The 22,719-nt window shown below is 41.6% G+C and overlaps 2 protein-coding genes across 11 annotated transcripts in view; both read left to right on the plus strand.

The window, feature by feature from the left end:
* PTPN5 (protein tyrosine phosphatase non-receptor type 5) overlaps positions 1-1,381 on the plus strand; it is a 71,955-nt gene extending 70,574 nt beyond the window's left edge. For 8 of the 9 annotated variants that reach the window (XM_088666534.1, XM_088666546.1, XM_088666525.1 and 5 more), the window contains one exon: positions 742-1,381. In XM_088666534.1, the coding sequence (XP_088522660.1) occupies positions 742-838 (97 nt within the window). In that variant the 3' untranslated portion in view covers positions 839-1,381. The remainder of the gene's footprint in view (positions 1-741) is intronic. The other variant, XR_015949099.1, reaches the window with a different exon arrangement.
* A 4,489-nt stretch (positions 1,382-5,870) lies between these two features.
* Positions 5,871-22,719, plus strand: part of IGSF22 (immunoglobulin superfamily member 22) — a 36,736-nt gene continuing 19,887 nt past the window's right edge. Inside the window, exons 1-11 of one of the 2 annotated variants that reach the window (XM_035130737.3) lie at positions 5,871-6,431; positions 9,102-9,235; positions 11,767-11,901; positions 12,136-12,272; positions 13,482-13,581; positions 15,255-15,294; positions 16,355-16,532; positions 18,588-18,701; positions 20,002-20,164; positions 20,966-21,238; positions 22,067-22,351. In XM_035130737.3, coding sequence (XP_034986628.1) covers positions 9,136-9,235; positions 11,767-11,901; positions 12,136-12,272; positions 13,482-13,581; positions 15,255-15,294; positions 16,355-16,532; positions 18,588-18,701; positions 20,002-20,164; positions 20,966-21,238; positions 22,067-22,351 — 1,525 coding nt within the window. In that variant the 5' untranslated portion in view covers positions 5,871-6,431; positions 9,102-9,135. Of the gene's footprint in view, positions 6,432-9,101; positions 9,236-11,766; positions 11,902-12,135; positions 12,273-13,481; positions 13,582-15,254; positions 15,295-16,068; positions 16,582-18,587; positions 18,702-20,001; positions 20,165-20,965; positions 21,239-22,066; positions 22,352-22,719 lie in introns of those variants that run through there. The other variant, XM_060276120.2, reaches the window with a different exon arrangement.

Below are 22,719 nucleotides of genomic sequence, written 5' to 3' on the forward strand. Positions count from 1 at the left end.
TTAAAAAGCACGTCTTGCTGCTACACCCAAAAGCCTGGGTGAACCTCACCTGACTCACCTGACTTCCAAAGAATGTAAAATTGTGGGCCGGATACCATATTATGAATTCAAACGTTGTATCACAGAGAATGCATATAGCACTGACAGCGACAGCTCTTGTGGAGAGTCAGAGAGGAACACTGGTTTTCGTTGATTAGGTTTCAGTTAGCTTCCCAAATATGCAATCAGGCAGGCTGCTGGAACCTTCCATTTTATTGTGGCTGTAGTACCATGGCTGTCATTATTCTGACTGTATTGGCCAGGTGTAAATAGATTTGGGGAACCCGATTCAAAACCTTTTTGTTGTGCTTTGTATCAACAACTACAGAATTAAACTCACTTTTTCCAAACAAAGTCTATGACCTAAAAGCAATTTCCTGTGATCTTCGGCATCTCCATGGTCCATTACCAGTGTGATTATGCCAAGCAGATACAGTGAGATTAATGTTATATTTTTATAATTTTTTTGAGAAGCATTTAGCACAGATCCTGGTATGTTGCCCCAGTGATCTTAGATGCAACCTTAGGAACTCAATACCATTACCAATAGGAAGGCTATTTAAACCAGTAGACTTAGGATAAGTTTTTTTGTGTTTAGCTCCCCGCACCCCAATTTGTGCTGTATTGTTTTTGTTAATAGTTTTGAGATACACAGTGGATATCTGCTTCCAAATCTCCCCCCTCCCCCACTTCTCTTCCCAGGGGAGGAATGATCCAGACTTGCGAACAGTATCAGTTTGTCCACCATGTCATGAGCTTATATGAAAAGCAGTTTTCTCGAGCAGCAGCAGAGGAATAAAGATTCATGAAAAATTGTTATGACACAAACCAACAGAACTCTGACCACAAATTGTATGTATTCTAGAGCTGAGAAGACAACACATCGGAATTTCAGAATAGAAGATATTTATTTATAAATATATATATAAATATATAATATATATATAGTTTTACTTTCAAAATGCTTTATTTTGCATTTAAGAGCTAATATACCGTTTTTCTTCAACATGTGACAGGACACCATCTTCACCCCCCAAAAAGGCCTATTTATACTGTAAATAAGATCAGTAGCTTCATTTGTTACAAAATTTTAAAACATCATTGTCAGATTTGCTATTTTAAAAAACGAATTATAAAATTGCTACTAGATCCAAATACAGTGCGAAACTCTTTGATAAATGTATTGCTTAAGTCTGTAATGTATGTTTACTAAGCTTGAAAAGTAACTTTTTTGCCTTTTTTCTGATGGATTGTTTTTACATTTTAAACTACCGGATACTGTGTATATCATAAGACCTACTGAGTCTGTGCATTAAAGGATTCAAATGGATTCATACTGAAATTATTTATGGTTCATGCCTGGTATGTTTTGAACAATGCCTTCAAGATAGCTGTGGTATCAAAATGATGCAGAAAGAAGCTATTTAGAGTCGATTGCTTTTTCTGTCTGTATAGCATTCCTTAGAAATGGTGGGGGTGGGGAGAGAGCTTTTTCTCCTATTCCAGTTACTGAAGGTGGGGAATAAAAAAAATCACACAACATTACTGTTAATCGTGTTGTCAACATCATGTGTAGTTAGGTCCTAAAGTGCAGGGGACTTGTGAGTGAAGACACACATGGCCACTTGGAATGACCTCAGACTGGATCCACAAACCATATCACAAGGAGTTAGATTTGTGGATCAATCCTCTTAACTAATCCATATATTTGTGGTACTTGGGTGTTCATACTTGGGCGTTCAAAAAGCTTTTGACAAAGTCTCTTAGCAAAGATTCCTGGGTAAACTTAGCTGTGACAGGATGTCTCTTTATGTACGTAGTTCAAGAACCGGAAACAGGAATAATGGAGTTCTCACAAGGGAGGTAAGTAAGAATTAGGATCCTCCAAGGGTCTGCTGTGGGAGCATCACTATTTAGATTTCTCATCAATGATCTGGTATTTGGGGTTGATAGTGAAGTCTCCAAGTTTGGTGGTGTTATGTACTTTTCCGGTGTCTTCAGCAAATTATTCAAAAAAAAATCAAAAAGGTTGTGAAAAGCTTCAAACTGTCCTCTCCAAACTGTGTGAATTAGCAATTCAACTGCATTTGCCATTTTAGATAAGTAAGTGTAAGTAATGCACATTTGAGGTAGGGGTTGGAATCTTAACATATACTCTGATGGGGTCTCAGCTGGAAGTGAAGGGCTAGGAAATGGATGCTCAGGTTGTGGTGAATAGTGGAGGACTGGAGGAAAGTTGCAATGTTTAGTTTAGGGGAAAGGCAAGTAGGGCGATAAGCTGAATAGCAAGAGATTCAGGTGGCGCTGTGGTTAAACTACTGAGCCTAGGGCTTGCTGATCAGAAGGTCGGCGGTTCGAATCCCTGTGATGGGGTGAGCTCCCATTGCTTGGTCCCAGCTCCTGCCAACCTAGCAGTTCGAAAGCACGTCAAAATGCAAGTAGATAAATAGGAACCGCTACAGCGGGAAGGTAAACGGCGTTTCCATGTGCTGCTCTGGTTCGCCAGAAGCAGCTTTGTCATGCTGGCCACATGACCTGGAAGCTGTCTTCGGACAAACGCCGGCTCCCTCGGCCAATAATGCGAGATGAGCGCGCAACCCCAGAGTCGGTCACGACTGGACCTAATGGTCAGGGGTCCCTTTACCTTTACCTTTACCAAATAGACAAAAGGAAGAACTGTGGAATTTGCTTCCATAAAATGTAGGGATACACATTAACTTAGACTGCTTTGCATTCTGTAGGGAGTGATTGCATTAAAATGGCTTAAGCAGGCCTAAAGGTTGGTGGCTGTAGATGAAACCACAATAAATCTAGCAAGGGAACATTCTGCTAAACACTGGATAATTTCCAGTGCCAGTGTGGTGTAGTGGTTAAGAGCGGTAGACTCATAATCTGGGGAACCGGGTTTGCTTCTCCGCTCCTCTACATGCAGCTGCTGAGTGACCTTGGGCTAGTCATACTTCTTTGAAGTCTCTCAGCCCCACCCACCTCACAGGGTGTTTGTTGTGGGGGAGGAAGGGAAAGGAGAATTTTAGCCACTTTGAGACTCCTTCGGGTAGTGATAAAGCGGAATATCAAATCCAAACTCTTCTCTTCTTCTCTTCTTCCATTCCTTTCCATGGGGCCTGTGCAAGAACTACTTTCAGATGTAGCCTTGGGCATTGTTCCTTTGGTGCCAGCTTATACAGTCAGAAAAAAAACACAGATGGCATTTAGACTAAAATACTTAAGAGTTGCAGATTGGGCTGTTTTTGTGTATGTTAAACTGGTCCCCTTTTTTTGAAAAACACCAAAACCCTCCATATGCAATAAAAACCTAGTGTGGCAGAGAGAAGGATTTTGCTTTTCACATGACATGTTTTTTCCCCTGCTGTTTCTATAGATCCTTCCAATTCCAGAGTTCCATTCAAGGGCATCCTACAAATTGTGTGTGTGTGTGTGTGTGTGTGTGTGTGTGTGTGTGTGTGTGTGTGTGTTGAATACAATTTGCTTCCAGGTCCTACCTTTTAAAATGAACACAGCTAAGAACCTGAGGGAGAGGCAATTTCTGTAGCTGCATGTATGCCTTATATATATGAGAAGTTTCAGCGCTTGCTTGAGTCAAGGTTTTATTATTACCGTATGTCTGACCCCAGTTGAAGTCCCAGTGGCAACTCCAAGACTTTTTCTCTACTCTTATAAGGTAACGTCTTTCTGCGGCGATCTCTCCCCCAGGGATCTGACGGAGAGCCCTTGGAACAGCAGCTCTTCCTGCTTTGCATAGTCATCTGCTCTTCCCGCGAAAACAAGCATGAAGGAAATGTGCTGCAGGAGCTAAAAAAAAGGCTCCAATATAAAAGCGAGAAGCGATAAATGTTTTCAGTGGAAAGGAAAGGGTGGTCAGATAGTTTCTTATTTGGTTATATTAGGGAAGTCTTGATGGTGGGGGGGGGGAATTCTTTATTTTTTAAAAATGGAGCATCTCTAGAACTTGGGTCAGAATTACCGAGTATGAATGGCACAGAGCCTCCACCAGAAATGGTGTCTCTGTGCCAAGTACGGTATCAGTCCCTCCATAATGTGAAGCAACTTACCCCATGTTGTGATGTCATCCTAGGCATTTCTTTTCCTTCCCCAACCCTGTCAGCCAATGAAATACAGTGAGGCTAGGGAACTGTATAATGTCATGATGATATGGAGCTATACAATATGGATATACAATGGTAAGTTTTAAGTTATGGGCGGAGCTCTACATCATAAGAGAAACTTATTGTTTTGCCCCTAAAGGCTCTACGTAAATGCTTAGAAGTAGGCAAACTACACACATTATATCCTTTTATTAGCTGACCTTCTGGTCAGCCACCTACTGGAGTTTGGCTTTGGAAATAGCAGACATTTTGTGATTAAGAGTGACATTTTTCAGTAGGAAAATTATTTTTTCTCCCTTAGCATGGATCCATGCTAGAGCTCTTCACAGTTTGCAATGCTTTCCGTTGCTTCCGTAATGAAAACGGAAAGGGCTAAAACAATGGCCATGATAAATGACATCTTGAGACATTTGTGAGAATATAAAACACCCTCAGGAAGCTGAGAAATAAGTTTAAGTGAGGTGCATTGAAGCAATTCCAAATGAGGTTACAAGTGCCTAGGTATTGTCCTGGGAACTTGAGCATGAAAGATCCTGCTACATATCCAGCCTGCTATTTTTTCCAATGCAATTTTCCCTTTGGGCATTACACTCACATTGTGACGAACAGAAGTATATGGAACATCTTTAACATCCACTGCAGCAACTTTCACATGATGAAATCCCAAAGTAGGGAACTAACTGGGACACATTATACAAAAAAGTTTGGGTCACATAGTATTTCCTGGTAATAAATACATGGTGCTAAATGACGCCTGGACATACTGTAATTTACTAGTGTCCCATTTTATACAATACATCACATTTAATAGCTGAGCCACTCAACATGGCAGCAGAGAGCAATAGGCATGAATCACTCTGTCTCTCTTGTTTTCTTGTTTTTCCATACTTAAATTCAGTTTTCCATATTTCAGCATCAATTTGTAGGTTGGGAGGAAATCTAAGTCCCCATGAAAATTCACCAGCATTTTCAAGTTACAAGAAAAGAGATTCTGACAAAACATCACAAAGAACTGTCTGGTGGTAAGAGCTGTTTGACAGTGGAGAAGGTGGTGGACTTTCCTTCCTTGAAGGTTTTTAAGCAGAGGATGGATAGCCACCTGCCATGAATGCTTCAGCTTAGATTTCTGCATTGCAGAGGGTTGGACTAGATGACCCTTATGGTCCCTTCTAATTCTAAGATTCTATTATTTTAGTGTGCATTTTTCATAATTGATACATTTTTATATGCCATTTTGCCAAATAAACACAGTTTTGCAAGTAGTTTCCCTTAATAAAATTCATTTCTTATGTTACTTCCCCAAAACATGCATTTTTATGAACATTTTCCCTAATATACTATTTTTGCGCATGAAATTTGGTTGGTGAACTTTGGTTTGCATGCCGTTTTTGGATAACATGAATTGTGTTCAAAATACAAACTCCATCCCTAAGGAACAGGAAAGCATCACAGAGTCTCAACTTCTAGCCTTCATGTGAACTGTACTGAGGGGCTTGGGATGGTATTCAGCGAAGAGTTCCTCAGAGTAGACCTGCTGAAATGAATAAACATGGCTAAGTGAGGTCCGTTAACTTTCCATGAGCCATGAGTAGAACTTAATAGACTACCACCCTTGGAGCCATGCACAAAAGAGCCCTCTGATACAGATCGCTAGCATTTCACGTGACACTTTTCATCATGAGCCACTTTCTACAATATTTTTCTGTGTGTACAAATGTTAATATGGGACAGAACATAGGCATAGCTGCCAAGTTATCCCTTTTTAAAGGGATTTTCCCTTATGCTGAATAGGCTTCCTCGTGAGAAAAGGGAAAACTTGGCAGCTATGAACATAGGAGAAAGCCATTTTTAAATGTAAGTCCTAGTGAGGACCACTTTTCAGTCATATGTAAAGTGTTGTTGTTTTTAACCACTTAAAATAATTTGCTAGGCTTCTTTCTTTGATAGCATGCTATATTTAATGGTTTTGCTGTACATACTCCCTCTTTAACCTTAAGGGTCTGTCTTCTTACTCTCTGTGAAACTGTTGAAGCTGCAGAAATGGATGTAACCACATAGCCCACAGGGGACCAGTGTTTATTTAAAGTTTGAACTACACAGAGCCATATTTGAAATATGCTGTGGGACCCAGCTGTCTTCCAGAGTCTCCCAAGACTCTTTAGCCAGTTCACATCTGCTACAGGACTCGGAAGAACTAACTGATGCTCCCTTAAAGTGCTGTTTCATAATAGAGACCACCAAGAACCTTGGTCGCCAGAAGAAAAGGTACTGTTTACAAATAATTTAGTTTGCCTCTTATATTTGTTTGGATTCTAATATATTGTTGTTGCTGCTGCTGCTCCTGCTCTTTTGCTTGTGTTTTATTTCTTAAAAAGTCCAGGAGGTTATATATATATATATATACCCCAACTATATTTATTTTACTAGATGGGTCAAATTAATAATATTCTCAGGTTACTAGAATTTTGAAATTTTTATTTATTCATTTATTTCATAAGATTTATATATCTCTTGATTGTAAAACAAACCCTCAAAGAAATTTGCAAAATGAATAAAACAATAAAATTATTGATAAAAATGACTAGTTTAAAACATTAAAAAATCTGGGTAGGCTTGTATTTAAAAAAATAGGTTTTTAGCAGAGCACTGAAAAGTATACAATGAAAGTACCTGCCTGATATCAACAGCCAAGGAGTCCCGCAGTGTAAGTGTTGCCACACCAAAAGACTGATTTATATGGAATAAGGCAATCTCAATGGTAAACTGGTCCCAAGTTGTTAGGGGGCTTTATATACCAATAGTAACGCCTTGAACTCAGCTTGGTAGCAAACCAGCAAGCTGTGCAGATCTCTGAGTGCAGTTGTTATATGCTAATTAAGATCTCACTCCTTTTAGTATTCTGCACTAACTGCAGCTTTTGGATCAAGCGTAAGGGAAGCCCCACGTAGAGAACATTGCAATAATCCATTCTTGAAATAACCAATGCATGAACTACTATGGCAAGGTTTTCCCAGTCCAGGAATTGTAAAAGTCTAGCACTGAGGCCAACTGGTCTTCCAGTGACAAAAGCTGGATCCAGAAGCAGCCCCAGACTGTGAACCTCTTCCCCATCCAAAGTAGACAATTGCCCAATTTCTCAGGCATGGGAACTACTCACTCACAGTGCATCCATCTGGCCAGGATTCAAGCCCAGCTTGTTTTTCCTCACCTGCCTCACCGCTGCATCCAATCACTAGCTCAGGAACTGTAAGGCCTCTCCTGATTCAGATGTTACGGAGAAATAAATCTGAGTGTCATCAACGTACTGATGGCACCTTGTCCCCAAACCCCTAATGACTTCTCCCAGCGTCTTCAGATAGATATTAAATAGCATTGGAGATAAAAGAGTACCTGAGGCTCCCCATAACCTAACCATCAGGGGGCAAAGAGCACTCTCCCAGCATCACTCTCTGGGCTTGGTCCCAAAGGCAGGACAGCCTGATCTAAGGAGGGTCACAGCAGCAGCAAGTAGCACAATACAAATACACAGCAAACCGCATGAAGAAATGGGGCCTCAACTGCATGTTTGGGTTGAAGATGAGTCCTGGATCTGAAAAGATGCAGACCATCTTCACACTAGTGGCAGGCTCCATCAATAATGTGCAGTGTTGTCATGGAAACTCTCTTCCGTGATCTGAGTGACAGATAAGTTTGGTGGGTGGCTCTCAGTAGAAATGTGATTTAGAGGTTTGATATAAAATAAGCAAGCCAGCCTGCTGCCTGAAAACCATATGGCACCAAACCTCATTGCTGTTCCACCCAATGAACTCCCATCCCCATGCATCTACCTATTATCCAAGCAACGAGGGCCAGGCTGTCCTACATCAAGATGCCATACCAAACCAGGCAGTTCAGATGGTGAGGGCATATCTGACCAGTGTTTAAAATGCTTCAATGGCCCCTGGGTTTTCCTGAGCTCCTAAACTCCTAGTCCTAAGGATTAGGATACAGTTGCTTACTGGACCATCTTGTCTTTCCCCACAGTCCGCACGATCACTGTGATTATCATCTGAAGCTTCCCTCATGGTTGACCCCCACCTTCTTGGGTAATGATGATGACCAGAAACAGGCTGCCAGGGGTTGTGGTTCCTGGCTTTGGAATGCCGTCCGTAGGGAGGCTGACTAGGTCCTTATTGTTATTATCATTTGGGTCCCACATGGACCTTTTTATTCTCCTAGGCTTATAAATCTTTTCGATCCTTTAAGAAGCAGTACAAAAATATGGCTCTTCCATCTTTATTATATATTGTTAGATAGGGTTGGCTTTGGGTTAAAGGTTATGGAAGATGCACCTAGTTATTAATAGATAAGTAAAATGCCAGGGTGTGGCATTTCCCTCTGCTTGTGGGAAAGGCTTTTTTTAATCCCGTGGATTAAAGAGAACTGAAAGAAATTTTCACTTATTCTTCCTCCCTCCAGCACCCCCACCCCTGGCCAAAAAATAATTGTATCTCACAGTTGCAAGACCCTCCAGCACAGCATGGACTGTGATGCAGGGAGTCACAAGAGGGAAGAAGGAGCTGGTGCAAAATTGCCTCCATTTATGGAGGCATATACGAGATCACAAGCCCTTTCCACAAACAGAAACGCACAGTTGGGTGTTACCTAGTTTCCCCAGATGTGGAACATTACTAATCTTGACAAGAGTGGATGACAATAATGTAATGGGAGAAAATCAATAGAAGTTCTTGGGGACGTTGCTGAGATGAGGGCCCCAACCCTTCTCCCTGTTCCTGCTCACTCCAGCCATTGAGACCAGACTGGCTCCTCTCTGCTTTGTCCAACTGCTATATCACTTTACCCCAATCCTGCATGCTGTTTCATGGTCATGAGATATGGGAGTGAACACTAGACTTGCTTTGACTGAGTAAAATGATCAAGCTTTTTATTCTACAGCCCCTGAAAATACTGTAATCTGCAGAACGCCATTATGGCAACCGCCGTCATGCATATGGAATCTCACTCCATGGTCTCCAGCTCTAGCTCCAGCTCAGTGCAGCACATGTCTCGGACCACCACAATTGTGGGAGGCAAGTATTATGACAATCTCCAGAAGCTCGGAGCATCAAATAATGTTGTTGGTTAATAAGGAGCTAAATCTGTTGGGCTCAATCCAGCTAAAGTCAGCTGTGAGAAAGGCTACTATCTCTATCCCTATTAAGTTATAATTTTTAATTGAGTTTATGTTGGCTGTAATTTTCACCCTGTAGTTTTTACCCTGAGAATTTTTTACAATAAAGGATGATTTCATAAATAATGACTGAATTAATGAATAATTCTGTCCACACTTACCTAGCTGTTAAGTCTCATTGAACTAAATGGGACATAACTTCTGCATGCTTAGGCTGGCATTATGTGTCCCACAGAAGGAAATTTGTTCTTTGTCACCATCACCATTACTGTTTTAAGTAAAGGAACCTCAGTTAGTTATGACGAACTCTAGCTGGTTAGAGCCATCTTGTGCTGATGTTAACATTTTGTTACATGTTTTCTACTTTTGCGTTTGCATTTCAATTTCCATACATTTCTGAACAAATTGGTTAACCCTTTCTCAGTGTGTGGTATGGGAGTGGGGAACCTCCGACCCACAGGCCAAATTTAACCCACCAGGCCTCCCCACAAGGCGTTCTTGTTTACCTGCCCTTCTACTCAGAATGGGCTACACTTAAAACACAACATTAAAAACCGTTTCAAACAGCATACACGCACAAAAAAATAATGTGGGTCCTAAAAATATACATCTCAGGTGTCAGCCCTCCCCACCTGTCAAAATTTGTCTCAGCAGGGATGGGCAGATAGGGAAGTAGCAACACGTAGTGCAGCTCACCTTGTGCCCTGACTCCATCATGCTGAGCTCTTCCCATCTTGCAGACAACTTATACCAGAAATATGCAACTGGTAGATAGCAGAGCATTATTTTAAGTCTCAGCTGGAACTAACCTCCTGTGTTATTACCAAGAACTAGAGAATGGCTGAGACATTGGTGGGTGTGAGGGGTATGATGCTCCCCTCAAATCCCTGCCATAGTTTCCCATTCTCTTCTGCACCCAGCATTAATTCCTTGCCCTTCCATTTAGAGTTCTCTGCAACCTTATCCATCCATTAACTCTCTTTATAGCTCAGTATATCATTGCCTGCGACTGCCACTTCTTATTTTACCACCCTCAACTTCCTTGATGTCTCCTGCTCCATTATTTATTATATCTATTGTTTATTTTTTATTAAACTTATATACCACCCTTCATCCATATATCTCAGGGCAGTTCACAACATAGAAATACAAGATATAAACACAAAATACAGAATAAACATTTAGTTTGTCCATCCTCCATGGTTATCCTTATGCAAAGCACGTCCTCCTTCATGAATACCTAGATAGCCCCTCCCCTTTCTATCTTCTTTCACATTGCAGCCCCAAATCAACCTCTTCCATAAAGCTTTTGTATTAACCCCTCTATTGCCACTCAACACTTATTACCCTTCCTTTCCACTCCCACCAATCACTGACTAAATTTATCTTGTAACCTCCTTTGTTACAAGGAGGACTACCTTTGTTTTCATTACTCTGTACAACACTGGGTGCACTGATAGGTAAAGGTAAAGGGACCCTGGCCTGACCATTAGGTCCAGTCATGACCAACTCCGGGGTTGTGGCGCTCATCTCGCTTTACTGGCCGAGGGAGCCAGCGTACAGCTTCCAGGTCATGTGGCCAGCATGACAAAGCTGCTTCTGGTGAACCAGAGCAGCACACGGAAACGCCGTTTACCTTCCCGCTTTAGCGGTACCTATTTATCTACTTGCACTTTCGAACTGCTAGGTTGGCAGGAGCTGGGACCGAGCAACGGGAGCTCACCCCGTCGCAGGGATTCGAACCGCTGACCTTCTGATCGGCAAGCCCTAGGCTCTGGTTTAACCCACAGCGCCATCTGCGTTACCTGGGTGCACTGATAAAGACAGATTAATCGATTAATCTGAAGAGTCCGTCACATTTGATATTACTTAGCTGTTTATATTCATTACAGTTCACACGTTACATCAGAGCTTTTCTAATGTCTATATGAACTAGGAGCATCCGCATAGTGAAGACAGGAGAGAAGCAGATCAACGAAACACATTCTGTCCATTGCTCATCCCTCTGGTGCCATTGCTTATGTCAGAGGAGGGCAACCTGCGACCTGGGGGCCAAACCTGTTTTCCTGAAACCATAACTGACATCAGGTGTGAGGCAGGTAGACATATGGCTGCTTTCATGACAAAAAGCAGGATTGAGCCCCCATGCATCAGCTGATCCTGCTTAGTTTGGGTGTGTAACTCTTATGCACACCCAACCCACCCACCCCTGCCCCCAGAAAACAGCATTTCTCTTTAGGAAGACACTAAAATGGCACAAGTCATTATTTTCCATGACTTGCTATGTGGACCTCAGAGACGAAAATGGGGATTTAATTCTCAAAATAAGTTAATGAAATAACTGCCCACATACTATGTTCTTTTGGGGGGTGGGGAGTTGAAATCTGGTGAACCATTTTATATGAATAATTGTAAGTTTCTGCCTGGCAGAGGAGACGGTTTCAACTAGCAAGAGCTCTTCTGTTGTGGAGTCTTTCAGCATGGTTTCCCACTCTGTCGAGATACCTGCAGGGGAGAGCATCCCAGAATTTGTAGAGAAACCTCATCCACTAACAGTCCCTGAAGGTGAGCAGAAGTAGCATTCATCTAGTCTATAAGCCACTTCACCTTCAAGACATCACAGGCACTATCCGAAGACGCAAAAACCAGAGCTAGCCGCACAGAAACTCTGCATGCAGCTGCTCTTCCTCTAGCATTAGTTGGAGGAGGAATGGTTAATTTTGGCACAGAAAAGTTAGGTTGCTGCAAAATAGAATATCACTCGAATTTCACTTGATGCTGCTTCACATTTACCTACAGGAGACAAAGCTGTATTTCGAGCCAAAGTGAAAGGGAACCCAAAACCCAGTGTCGTCTGGAAAAGAGAAAGTGGGATACCAATCAAAGAAGGATCAAAGATGTTTTACGACAGCATCAATAAGGAGTATGTCCTTAAGGTAATATGAGTTGCTTTGAAAATCCATTTTCTTACTATAACCTACTTCTCTGAAGTGTAGAGAGGGAAGAATCTTCTGGATTTCGATTTCTCTCATACTGTATTTTGCTTTTATAGTCTTCAGTTCCAATCTCCCCATTTCTGCATCAGTTTGCTTATTAAAAAAAATATATATGAAAATTTGTATGCATTTTTCATGCACATTTTTCCAAATATTTCCATTTTGTACACAAAGCTGCGTTTTTGCAAACCATTTCCTCCTAATACTATGCATTTTTGCACCTTATGTTTACTTGTTTATCTGCACACTTTCCCCAATATATGCATCTTTGTACTCAGTTTTTTGCTGGTGAGCCGCATCACAAAATTTGGAGAGGTGCAACTTTTGAAGTTTAGCTGTGTTTCGTTTCACATATTGGCTTAGGAAGTGTGGCTTAGGTTTGCATTAAAAATGAACTGAAATGAATTTCTGCTCTACATCAAGCTGAATGCCGTATTTTTCAACAGCAATCTTCAGTGTTACAGTTTGAAATGCTCCCACTCTGTTGGGCCATCAGCTGCGGTATTCAGAGAGTTGCATTTATTAAGCTGTTCTTCAATTATGGAAAAACATGCATAGGGCCTTTGAAATAACTTATTGGCTCATGTGATGTCATTTTAGGGAGAGGAAGTCAAAGAGAAGAGGTAAAATCTCTCCAAAGAGCTCTCTTCAGTCTTCTTGCTAGTTCAACCCTGAGAAGTGGCTCCAGGCAAGTATGGAGCCAAGGCCAGGAGTGAGAAATCTGTGACTCACTATACCAGGCATCCCCAAACTGCGGCCCTCCACATGTTTTGGCCTACAACTCCCATGATCCCTAGCTAACAGGACCAGTGGTCAGGGATGATGGGAATTGTAGTCCAAAACATCTGGAGGGCCGAAGTCTAGGGATGCCTGTTCTATATATTGTTGGATTGCAACTCCCATCTGCTCAGCCAGCATGGCGAATCACCAGAGATGATGGGAGTTACAGTTCAACAACATCTGGAGAGCCATATGTGAGAATAGCCCTGTCTGGAGAAGCCTTATCTTTAGCAAGAGGCAATTGCTTCAAATCAACATGAAATTGACTCCAGATGCCTCAGTGTTTAAGGGGCGAGTTATGCTGGTTGCATAAAGTCTGCAAGTGCCCCTCACTGCCTGTTTTGTCTGGGTGCCCTGTCTTCTTTGCAGATGGAAAACCTCCATGCAGATGATGCAGACAATTACAAGTGTGTTGTTTCCAATGACCATGCTGACCTCATCTGTACTGTGTCCTTGACTATAAGTGAAAGTAAGTACCAAACACATACCTAAACTGATTTCATGGGGGAAAGACACTGCATTAGAGGGGGGAAAGAAAGGCCTTCGGAACTTTTACCAAAGTGGAATATGGAATAAGGATATGGAAGCTCTTTGGTAGATGTGTAATAAGGTATACAGGTGGGTCTCCTAAGCTACGCTGTAAACTGGTTCCTTGTTCCTAATTTATTTATTTATATTTATCAAATTTATATACCACCCTGTACTTGAAGGTCTGAGAGTGATACATAGGATAAAATCAGAATATAAAACCACAAAATATATGATCAAAATAAAAGCAAAACCAACCCAATAACCCCCGCCCACACATTTTAAAAGGGTATAGGATGTCAATCAACCCAAGGCCTGGTTAAAGGGAAATGTTTTTGCCTGGCACCTAAAGGTGTATAAGGGTAAAGGTGTGTAAAGGTGTATAATGAAAATTCCCGTTCTTGTGTTGCCACCCTCCAGACCTCTGGTGGAGGAGGCACATGAAGAAGAGCTTCAGAAGATGATCTCAGGGTCTGGGTAGGTTTCTATGGAAAGAGGCAGTCCTTGAGGTATTGCAGCCCTGAGCCATTTAAAGCTTTATAGGTCAGCACTTTGAATTAGGCCCAGAAACTAATTGGTAGCCAGTGCAGTCGAACCAGGATGGATGTAATATGTTCAAACTGTATTTACCTGGTGAGCAACCAGGCTGAATTCTGCACCAGCTGAAATTTTTGAACCATCTTCAGAGGCAGCTCTACGTATAACGCATTGCAGTAATCTAACCTTGAGATTACTAGAGCATTGACAACAGTAGTTAGGCTATCCCTGTCCAGATAGGGGCATAGCTGGGCTACCAGCCAAAGCTGGTGGAAGGCACTCCACGCTACTGAGACCACCTGAGCCTCAAGTGACAACAAAGGATCCAGGAGTACCCTGAAGCTATGAACCTGCTCCTTCAGAGGAAGTGCAACCCCATCAAGAACAGGCAATCCTACCCATCTGGTCTAGGGAACCACCCACTAACAGTGCCTCAGTCTTATCTGGATTGAGCTTCAGTTTGTTGGTCCTCATCTAGTCCATTATTGAGGCAAGAAACCAGTCCAGCATTTCCACTGCCTCACCTGCAGCCGTAAAGGAGAAGTAGAGCTGAGTGTCATGGGCATACTACTGACAACATACTCCAAACCTCCAGATAACACCACCCAGTGGTTTCATATAGATGTGAAACAGCATAGGGGTTAGGATCGAGCCCTGCGGAACCCCACATTGAAGGCTCCATGGGGCTGAAAAGCATACCCCAAGCAACATCCTTTGTGAACAACCATCCAAGTACGACTGGAACCACTGCAAAGCAGTGCCCCCCCCCCGTTCGGACAGCCGTTCCAGAAGGATACCATGGTTGATGGTATCAAAAACTGCTGAGAGGTTAAGGAAAATTAACAGGAACATGTTTCCCTTGTCTCTTGAGAGAGATCACAATACAGGGTGACCAAAGCAGTTTCTGTGCCAAACCCCGGCCTAAACCCCAATTGAAAAAGATCTAGAAAATCAGTTTTTTCCAAAAGCACCTGGATCTGGTTCGCGACCACTCGCTCCAGAACCTTACTTGAGAATGCAGACTGTCTGTACTAACTCTCTACTTTTAATTTTCTTTCACTTTTTTTAAACCAAAAGGTGAAGAAAAGCTGGATTTCAAAAAAATGTTGAAGAAAAGGTGAGATGCTCTCCCAACCCCCAATACACCTGTGGTCAGTTTCCAGATCTTTCCCCTATGTGGGTTACAAAGAGGACCAGCCCAAGGAGTTTTGCTGCCTGAAGGAAAGGGCAAGACGTTTCCTCCTCCCACTCCTGTTCCATGTACAAAAGCCCAGCAGACTGCTGAATCTTATCTCAACATCCTCCATTTCATCCCAAGGGCAGTGGCCTAGATTAGTGGATGCAGGATAGGCTGCATAGCACCTGCACATCCACTCTCTGCCTCAGTATTTGCCTCCTGAGGCAGCTGCCTCACTTTGCCTCATGGTAGGGCTGGCCCTGGTTACAACATCATTGTGGGTTGGTTGCTGGGATGGTGGCCAAGCAAGAAGCAGTATGAGCACTGCTCCTGCAGGAGTTAAAGGCCATGGCAATGAGAGAGGCCAGAGTATGGCTGTCCCTGTGGATGGCAAACCATGTAGGGGTCATTTTTTTCTGTTAGTTTGTTTGCTTTAAACTTTTTAATGCCACGTCTCTAACCAACTCCTGTCTTCCACTGCCTCCCGCAGTTTTTTTGACCAAACTGCAGGAGGCAGTGGAAGACAGCAGTGCCTGGCGTGCTGTGGTCCATGGGGTCATGAAGAGTCTGACATGACTAAATGACAACAACAATTATTGAGTGGTGCAGGGAGGGAGAAGGAGTCCCAAAGTAGCTGTTCCATTGTCTCTGTCTCAGGCCATGGGTGGGGAGTGGCCTGTCAGCCAGAAAACACAGTGAGCAGCCAAATCTGAGCCAAGAAACAATCTGTTATGTTCCCTCAGGGAGCTCAGGGAGGAAGTAGCCCAACCACATAGATCAGAATGTTCTCTGGGAGAAGAAGAAAAACATACCCATGGATAAAGGAAAATAGTTTGGGAAAGATTTGTCTTAAGACTTCCAAGCTGGTTTAATTATCATGGTTTCCCTCTCAAGAGCCCTGGGAATTATAGTTTTGCAAAGACCCTGATGATTTTCTGTTAGAAGTAGATGAATAAATACCAAATGGCTGCCACATGACCTGTTCTGTGTGTGCACACAGGGGGCCTCCGGCTCAAAAGAAAAAAGAGAAGAGGGTGGTTAATGAGAAAGAAATGCTGGAGATTCTCTCCAAGGTGCCCAAGAAGGACTTTGAGAAGGTCTGCATGGAATACGGCTTCACAGATTTCCGAGGACTTCTTAAAAAGCTGAAGGAGATGAAGAAAAAAGTAGAAGTTGAGGTTAGTGATGCTTTTGGACACTGAAACGACATTCCATCTCTGCTCCCAGGTATACCATAAAGAAGTCTTCTGTTTCAATTTGGCAGCAGTTATTTTATTCAGGTGCATGTTGTCTTATCTGTATGTCATGGGGGGGGATATTGGATCAAAGAAAAGTGGAATTCAGTCTTTGGGCATTAAAAAAAGAAAATAGTAATAATAATAACAATGTGTGTGTTTTAATCCTACCTCATGAAAAATATTGCCATGATACACTTGTATGCAAAGTCTGTTGATGCAAAAACAAAAGATTGGATCCAATGGTGCCCTTCCGTAATCAGAAAAATCTTTGAGTCAGTGAAGCCTTCTGCAAACAGAAGTTGGGATGAGGGTGTCAATCTTGACTTATTTCCACCCTCCACCCCACACTGTTCCAGAGGGTGGGCCAAACCTCCAGAGCAGATTTCAGAGGGCGGGGTGGGGGAAAAGAGCCAAGAGCACCCTCACAGAACTCTGTATCCCGTTTGAAGGGTCCTCTTCCATTTAATGACTAACCACTTTTGGGTGCCATAAGCCTTGGTATATTTGTGATACTTAAGATGCCACAGGACTCTTGGCTCTACTTCCTACACATGCAAACACAAACCTCCAAACTGTTGGTATATGTGAAACTGAAACTAGTAGTCATTCCTTATCTATGCAGTGTAACGTAAACTTCTAGAATCAAGTGGCTTCAAAGACAGGAGCATGAGGTGATGTTCATGCACAGAGACTAGGAGAAAGATATGTGTTTGTTCATTTTCTGTAGGAATGTTCAGGGAAGCAGGAGAGGATATCTTGTGTATTAATATCCTTCCTAACTTGCATTAGCAAGTTCCTTTAGCGGAGTTTACATTCCCCTTTTACAGGCACAGCAGATAGCTGGTTGCAGGCTTGTGTAAGCCTCTCACTATCATACAATTCAGTATTGAATTGTATGTTCCTGGTAAGTTTCCTTTTATCCCTCTTAAAAGAATAAAGACACAACAATCTTATTTAAAGTCAATAAAAGACATTTACTCACATCAGTTCACAGTCGGATCCCTGAAGGCAGACTTAGTTACAAATATGTACATGTGGATCTACCCCATATGAGGGAATAATCCCAGTGACTGCAAGCTAGCAGTCACTGCAGTTCACACGACGAAAGGAAGATGGAAAAGAGAGAGTGTGGCAGCATGCCTTGTCCTTTTGTTACCTGGACAGGTAAGGTCACGCCCACCTCTAGCCACGTGCAAAAGGAAGTATGCTCCAGCCCAGGAGGAACAAGGAAGTTTCGACTGGCTGGATGGAACAAACATCCCCTTGCATGTCCACTCTAGAAAAACAAGGAATGTTGTACTTGACTGCTCTCGGTGGATTACATCCCACATTTTCTCTCTCTGCTCTTCTTCCTGCTGTGAGGGGGAGAACCATATCCAGATGCAAACTGTCCTAGCAGCATGCTAGTCACTGATTTGTGGGCTATTGGTGTACAGAACCATTAAGCTGTAAACCAGCAATAAACCTTACTGCTTGCACCGTGGGTGTGAAGTGAGTTTATTGCATCAGTGATTGTCTCCACAAAAGGCTTGACAATGCTGCGCAGAGTGGAGCATGCAGAGGAGCGTGCTGGACACATTGTGAGCTGGAAAAGAAACTCACAAATATTCAACACACACAAACAAAATGAATAATAGGCCACAACAAGAGAGCATTATAACAAACAGAATTCAAAGTTAAGTTAAACAGCAGCAAAAGGATAGAAGCAGGAAGGTATCAGCAATCCTATTTACTAATGAAAATTGGACTTTTAAGGAGAATGCTAAAAAAAAATGTTATTGTTATTTATTAAATTTGTATACTGCCCTATAGACCTGCAGGTCTCAGGGCAGTTACAGCATAAAAACACAGAATCCATAATAATAATAATAATAATAATAATAATAATAATAATAATAATAAGGTTAGGGCATAGGAAATCATTTGGAATTATGATTCATTCTTTTTTAAAAAAGAGAAATTATTAATGATTTTCTTTGGTTAATTTCTGTTCAGGCAGTAAAAATTCTGAAGCCTCTGGAGGATGTTTCTGCTAAGGTGGACTCTACAGCAATATTTGATTGTATTTTAGAACTGAGGGATGCCAATACAAAGATGACATGGATCAAGGTAGGTAAACAAACACCTTTCTTTATATTGGCTGAAACAAAGGAAGGTGGTATGTGAGATTTTCAGACTAATGAATGGAGGGGTATCTGTCATAGGTTTTCCTCTAAAGCTGCCTTTTTGGCTAAGCCCATTTAATTCAATGCATTTTATATTCCAAGAAGGAAAAGAAGGATAGTTTGTTTAGCCACACTGTAGTGTATGCAAAAAGGAAATTGCGTACATTTCTTTTCCTAATCCTCATTTACCTACCAATATGCCAGCTATGGCATACTTCCAATGATTTTATAACATCGCTGTGATGTTCAGTTGAATCCATGCATTCATGAATACATGCTGACTGCATTATAGCATTGTTTTCCTATTGTTACGGTTGCAGCCAGTTAATGAATGTAGTTATCACTTAATGACTGGCACATGTACATAAATGTTACAAATAGTAGGCCCCTCCATATAGCTTTTTAATTGTGCATTCATGCTGATGTGCACCTATGATGCTATTCACACTGTCACATATGATCCTATTATTATTATTATTATTATTATTATTATTATTATTATTATTGGTTTCATTTATATACCGCTTTATATTTTTAAGGAAAAAAACCTCAAAGCGATTTACATGAAAACATCAAATAAAACAACCCAGTAGAAAAATGTCAAATATAAAGTATACATTCAAAGCAACATACTTGATAGGAAACTAATATACTATCCTAAAAAATTCAAAATAAAATATTACCAAAGGAGGCCAAGTACAGAATGCACATTTAATGCAGCAAAAAAAATTATTTAAAAAAACCCAAAAATTATCTTACCATTTCAAAAGAAAAGATTACTAAAGGAAATCACACATAAAAGGCCCATTTTAAACAGCCAGTCTGGAGGGGGCCCTAGCAGAACATAATTTTCATTTTTTTATTTAGAAAAATATGTATGTATCACTGTTTCTTTTTAAAAAAATCAGAGTGAAAAAAAGATCAGAGTGGCTTACACAAGAAAAACTAGATAAAAATTAAAATCCCTGTTCACCAGCTAATTCTTAAAGCCAATGTTTCAAAATACTGAAGACACCTGCTGAATCTCTGTTGGAAGAGCATTGCATATTGTATCAGCTGATGTCAGCTGAAACAAAATCCTTTTTTATTAGATCTGTTCACAGCTGCAAGTTACTAAGTGATGAATAATCAAGTAATGTATATACAGTGCCCAACACATATTTTAGATGTCCTTCCACTTGCATTACATATGCATGTAGCTTTTCACTTCATCATTCAAAGCTTTCTATATTTCCTTTTTCCAGGGTGATGAACCTTTGCGTTTTCAGTATTCCCTAGGAAAATACGAAGCAAAGCAGATGGGCACTAAGTATATGCTCTACATCAGCAATGTGACTGAAGCTGACATGGGCACATACAGTCTTCATGTGGGAGATAAGCATCTCTCTGCACGGTTGAAAGTAATAGGTAAATCTGATCTTTAATTGCATAAGATAAATCATATGCTTAGTGTGTACAAGTCATGGTAATACAGTGGTACCTTGGTTTATGAACTTTCCCATTGAAAGTAATGGAAAGTGGACTAATCTGTTCCAGACAGTCCGCGGAGTACTTAAACTGAAGCGTTCATAAACTGAAGCGAACTTTCCCATTAAAAGTAATGGAAAGCGGATTAATCTGTTCCAGATGGGTCCGCGGAGTACTCAACCTGAAGCGTACTTAACCTGAAGCATGGGTGTAATTGGTTCCGGAAGTCTGTTCATAAACTGAAGCGTTCATAAACTGAAGCGAACTTTCCCATTGAAAGTAATGGAAAGTGGATTAATCTGTTCCAGACAGTCCGCGGAGTACTTAAACTGAAGCGCTCATAAACTGAAGTGAACTTTCCCATTGAAAGTAATGGAAAGTGGATTAATCGGTTCCAGACGGGTCCGCGGAGTACTCAACCTGAAGCGTACTTAACCCGAAGCATGGGTGTAATTGGTTCCAGAAGTCTGTTCATAAACTGAAGCGTTCATAAACTGAAGCGAACTTTCCCATTGAAAGTAATGGAAAGTGAATTAATCCGTTCCAGATGGGTCTGTGGCGTTTATAAACCGAATATTTGTAAACCGAGGTGTTCATAAACCGAGGTTCCACTGTATTTGTTATTTGTGTAGAGTTGCACTGATGAACTCAGGCTGAGAATCTGGCCTGTACTGTGGAGAAATCTCTGTGGTTGAGCACCTATATAAGCAAACAGTGAAGTCTCGTCATGTTTTTTAACAGATGAACCCCTGAAGTTTTTGGCAGACCTGAAACCTTTGAAAGTAAATGAGCGGCAGACTGCTGTGTTTGAGATCCGCCTTTCCAAAAAGGTGCCCAACTTTGCTTGGAAGTTCAATGGGAGAGAGCTGAAGCGCGATGACAAGTATGAGATCATCTCGTCAGAGGATGGCTTAACTCACACACTGAAAATTAAGGATGTCCGTCCAAGTGATGTGGGTGCTGTCACTTTCGAAGCTGGAGATCTCACGACTCAGGCTGATCTTTCCATTCAGAGTAAGTGATGCTGAAACTGTATGTTAACTATTGCCCAAGGTTTCCATTAAAAAAAAAACCACTGGAGTCAGTGCCTAGGTCATTCACATTTTTTTATTGCTGCAAAAATATATTGTGCTTTCCTTCGCTGCCAACGTCTTGGATTCCTATTCTAGTATTATGTCTAAAATACTAAATAGCCTATTGACTTTACTGACTTATCATAGTTAAATTCAATCTAAAATGTGAAAGCAATGACTTGAAAGGATTTTTGCTATGGAAAAGAAGAATGTTCTGTTAACAGTGCTGTTTGGTGGTTCGAAGAAAAATGGGTGACGGGGGGAGGCAAAATCATATGTTTGTTCCAACATATGATGGAGTTGTCACTGTGTTGGCTGGGCTGGTTCCCACATCACTTTAATCCACACTTTAGCTTAGCTATAGTTTAAAGGTCAATATGTAACATGTTGGTGCATGGAACTAAAATCATGGCTGCTTCATTCCCCCACCCCACCATCCTCCTCCTGTTGCTGCCATGCTAGCTGGGGACAAAGCCATGGTCTGGCTTAGTGCTGCATCTAAGCCTGGGCTCATGGTTTGAGTCCCCCAAGCAAAGAACAAATGGTAAATCAAGAACAAAGCTTGGTTACAGCTCCTGGTTTCTTTGGAACCCAGGCTTTATGGATCATAAATATCCCACTGTTAGAAAAATTCCAAGCTTTGGTTATCTCTCCTTTAGCTTACTTAGCCCCCTATCAACACACTGTTGTTGCCCTTGACTTCCCAAAATCTGGTTTGCTCTTGTGGAACTCCATACAGTCCAATTTCTATCTCCTCTTTCCTCTCAAGGAACACCAATTAAGTTCGTCAGAAACTTGAAGAATGTTCGAGTCAAGGAGAAGGGCAAAGCTTGCTTGGAATGTGAGCTGACCACTAAAGATGTTACCTTGAAGTGGCTGAGGAATGGACATGAGATTGCGAGGACTAACAAGCATACCATGACCCATGAAGGGAAGACGGCAGAGCTGATCATCGACGATGCTCAGTTTGGTGACTCAGGAGACTACATGGTGGTTGCCATGCAAGAAAATGACCCCACAGAGTACTACAGCAGTTGTGTTGTTACTGTAGAAGGTAAGGGTGGTCAGAGAGTTTAATAAAACAAGTTTCAGTCAGATGGCATCACATGGTTTTTGAACTCAAGCCACACATGACTTCCATGTGATCAGGGGTGCAAATCTGCACCTTGTATTTTTCAGTTTGTAGACTTGAATTTAAAATGCTGCTGCACATGAGGAGCCCAAGTTGTCACTCGCTGGATGTTAATAAGGACATGCTGTGCTTTTGTCTCTTTTTATAAGCTGTTCTGAATCGGCCTTATTGTGAGGTTGCTTTACTCTTTTATTGCAAGTTTGCAACCTGCTCTGAGATCATATGGTGAAAGGAAAGGACATAAATTCTCTCGTAGTTAAAATAAAATGAATGGGGAAGTGAGCAACTGT

This window comes from Zootoca vivipara, chromosome 1 (genome assembly GCF_965207765.1).
Source record: "Zootoca vivipara chromosome 1, rZooViv2.hap1.1, whole genome shotgun sequence".
In the NCBI taxonomy this organism is placed as follows: domain Eukaryota; kingdom Metazoa; phylum Chordata; class Lepidosauria; order Squamata; family Lacertidae; genus Zootoca; species Zootoca vivipara.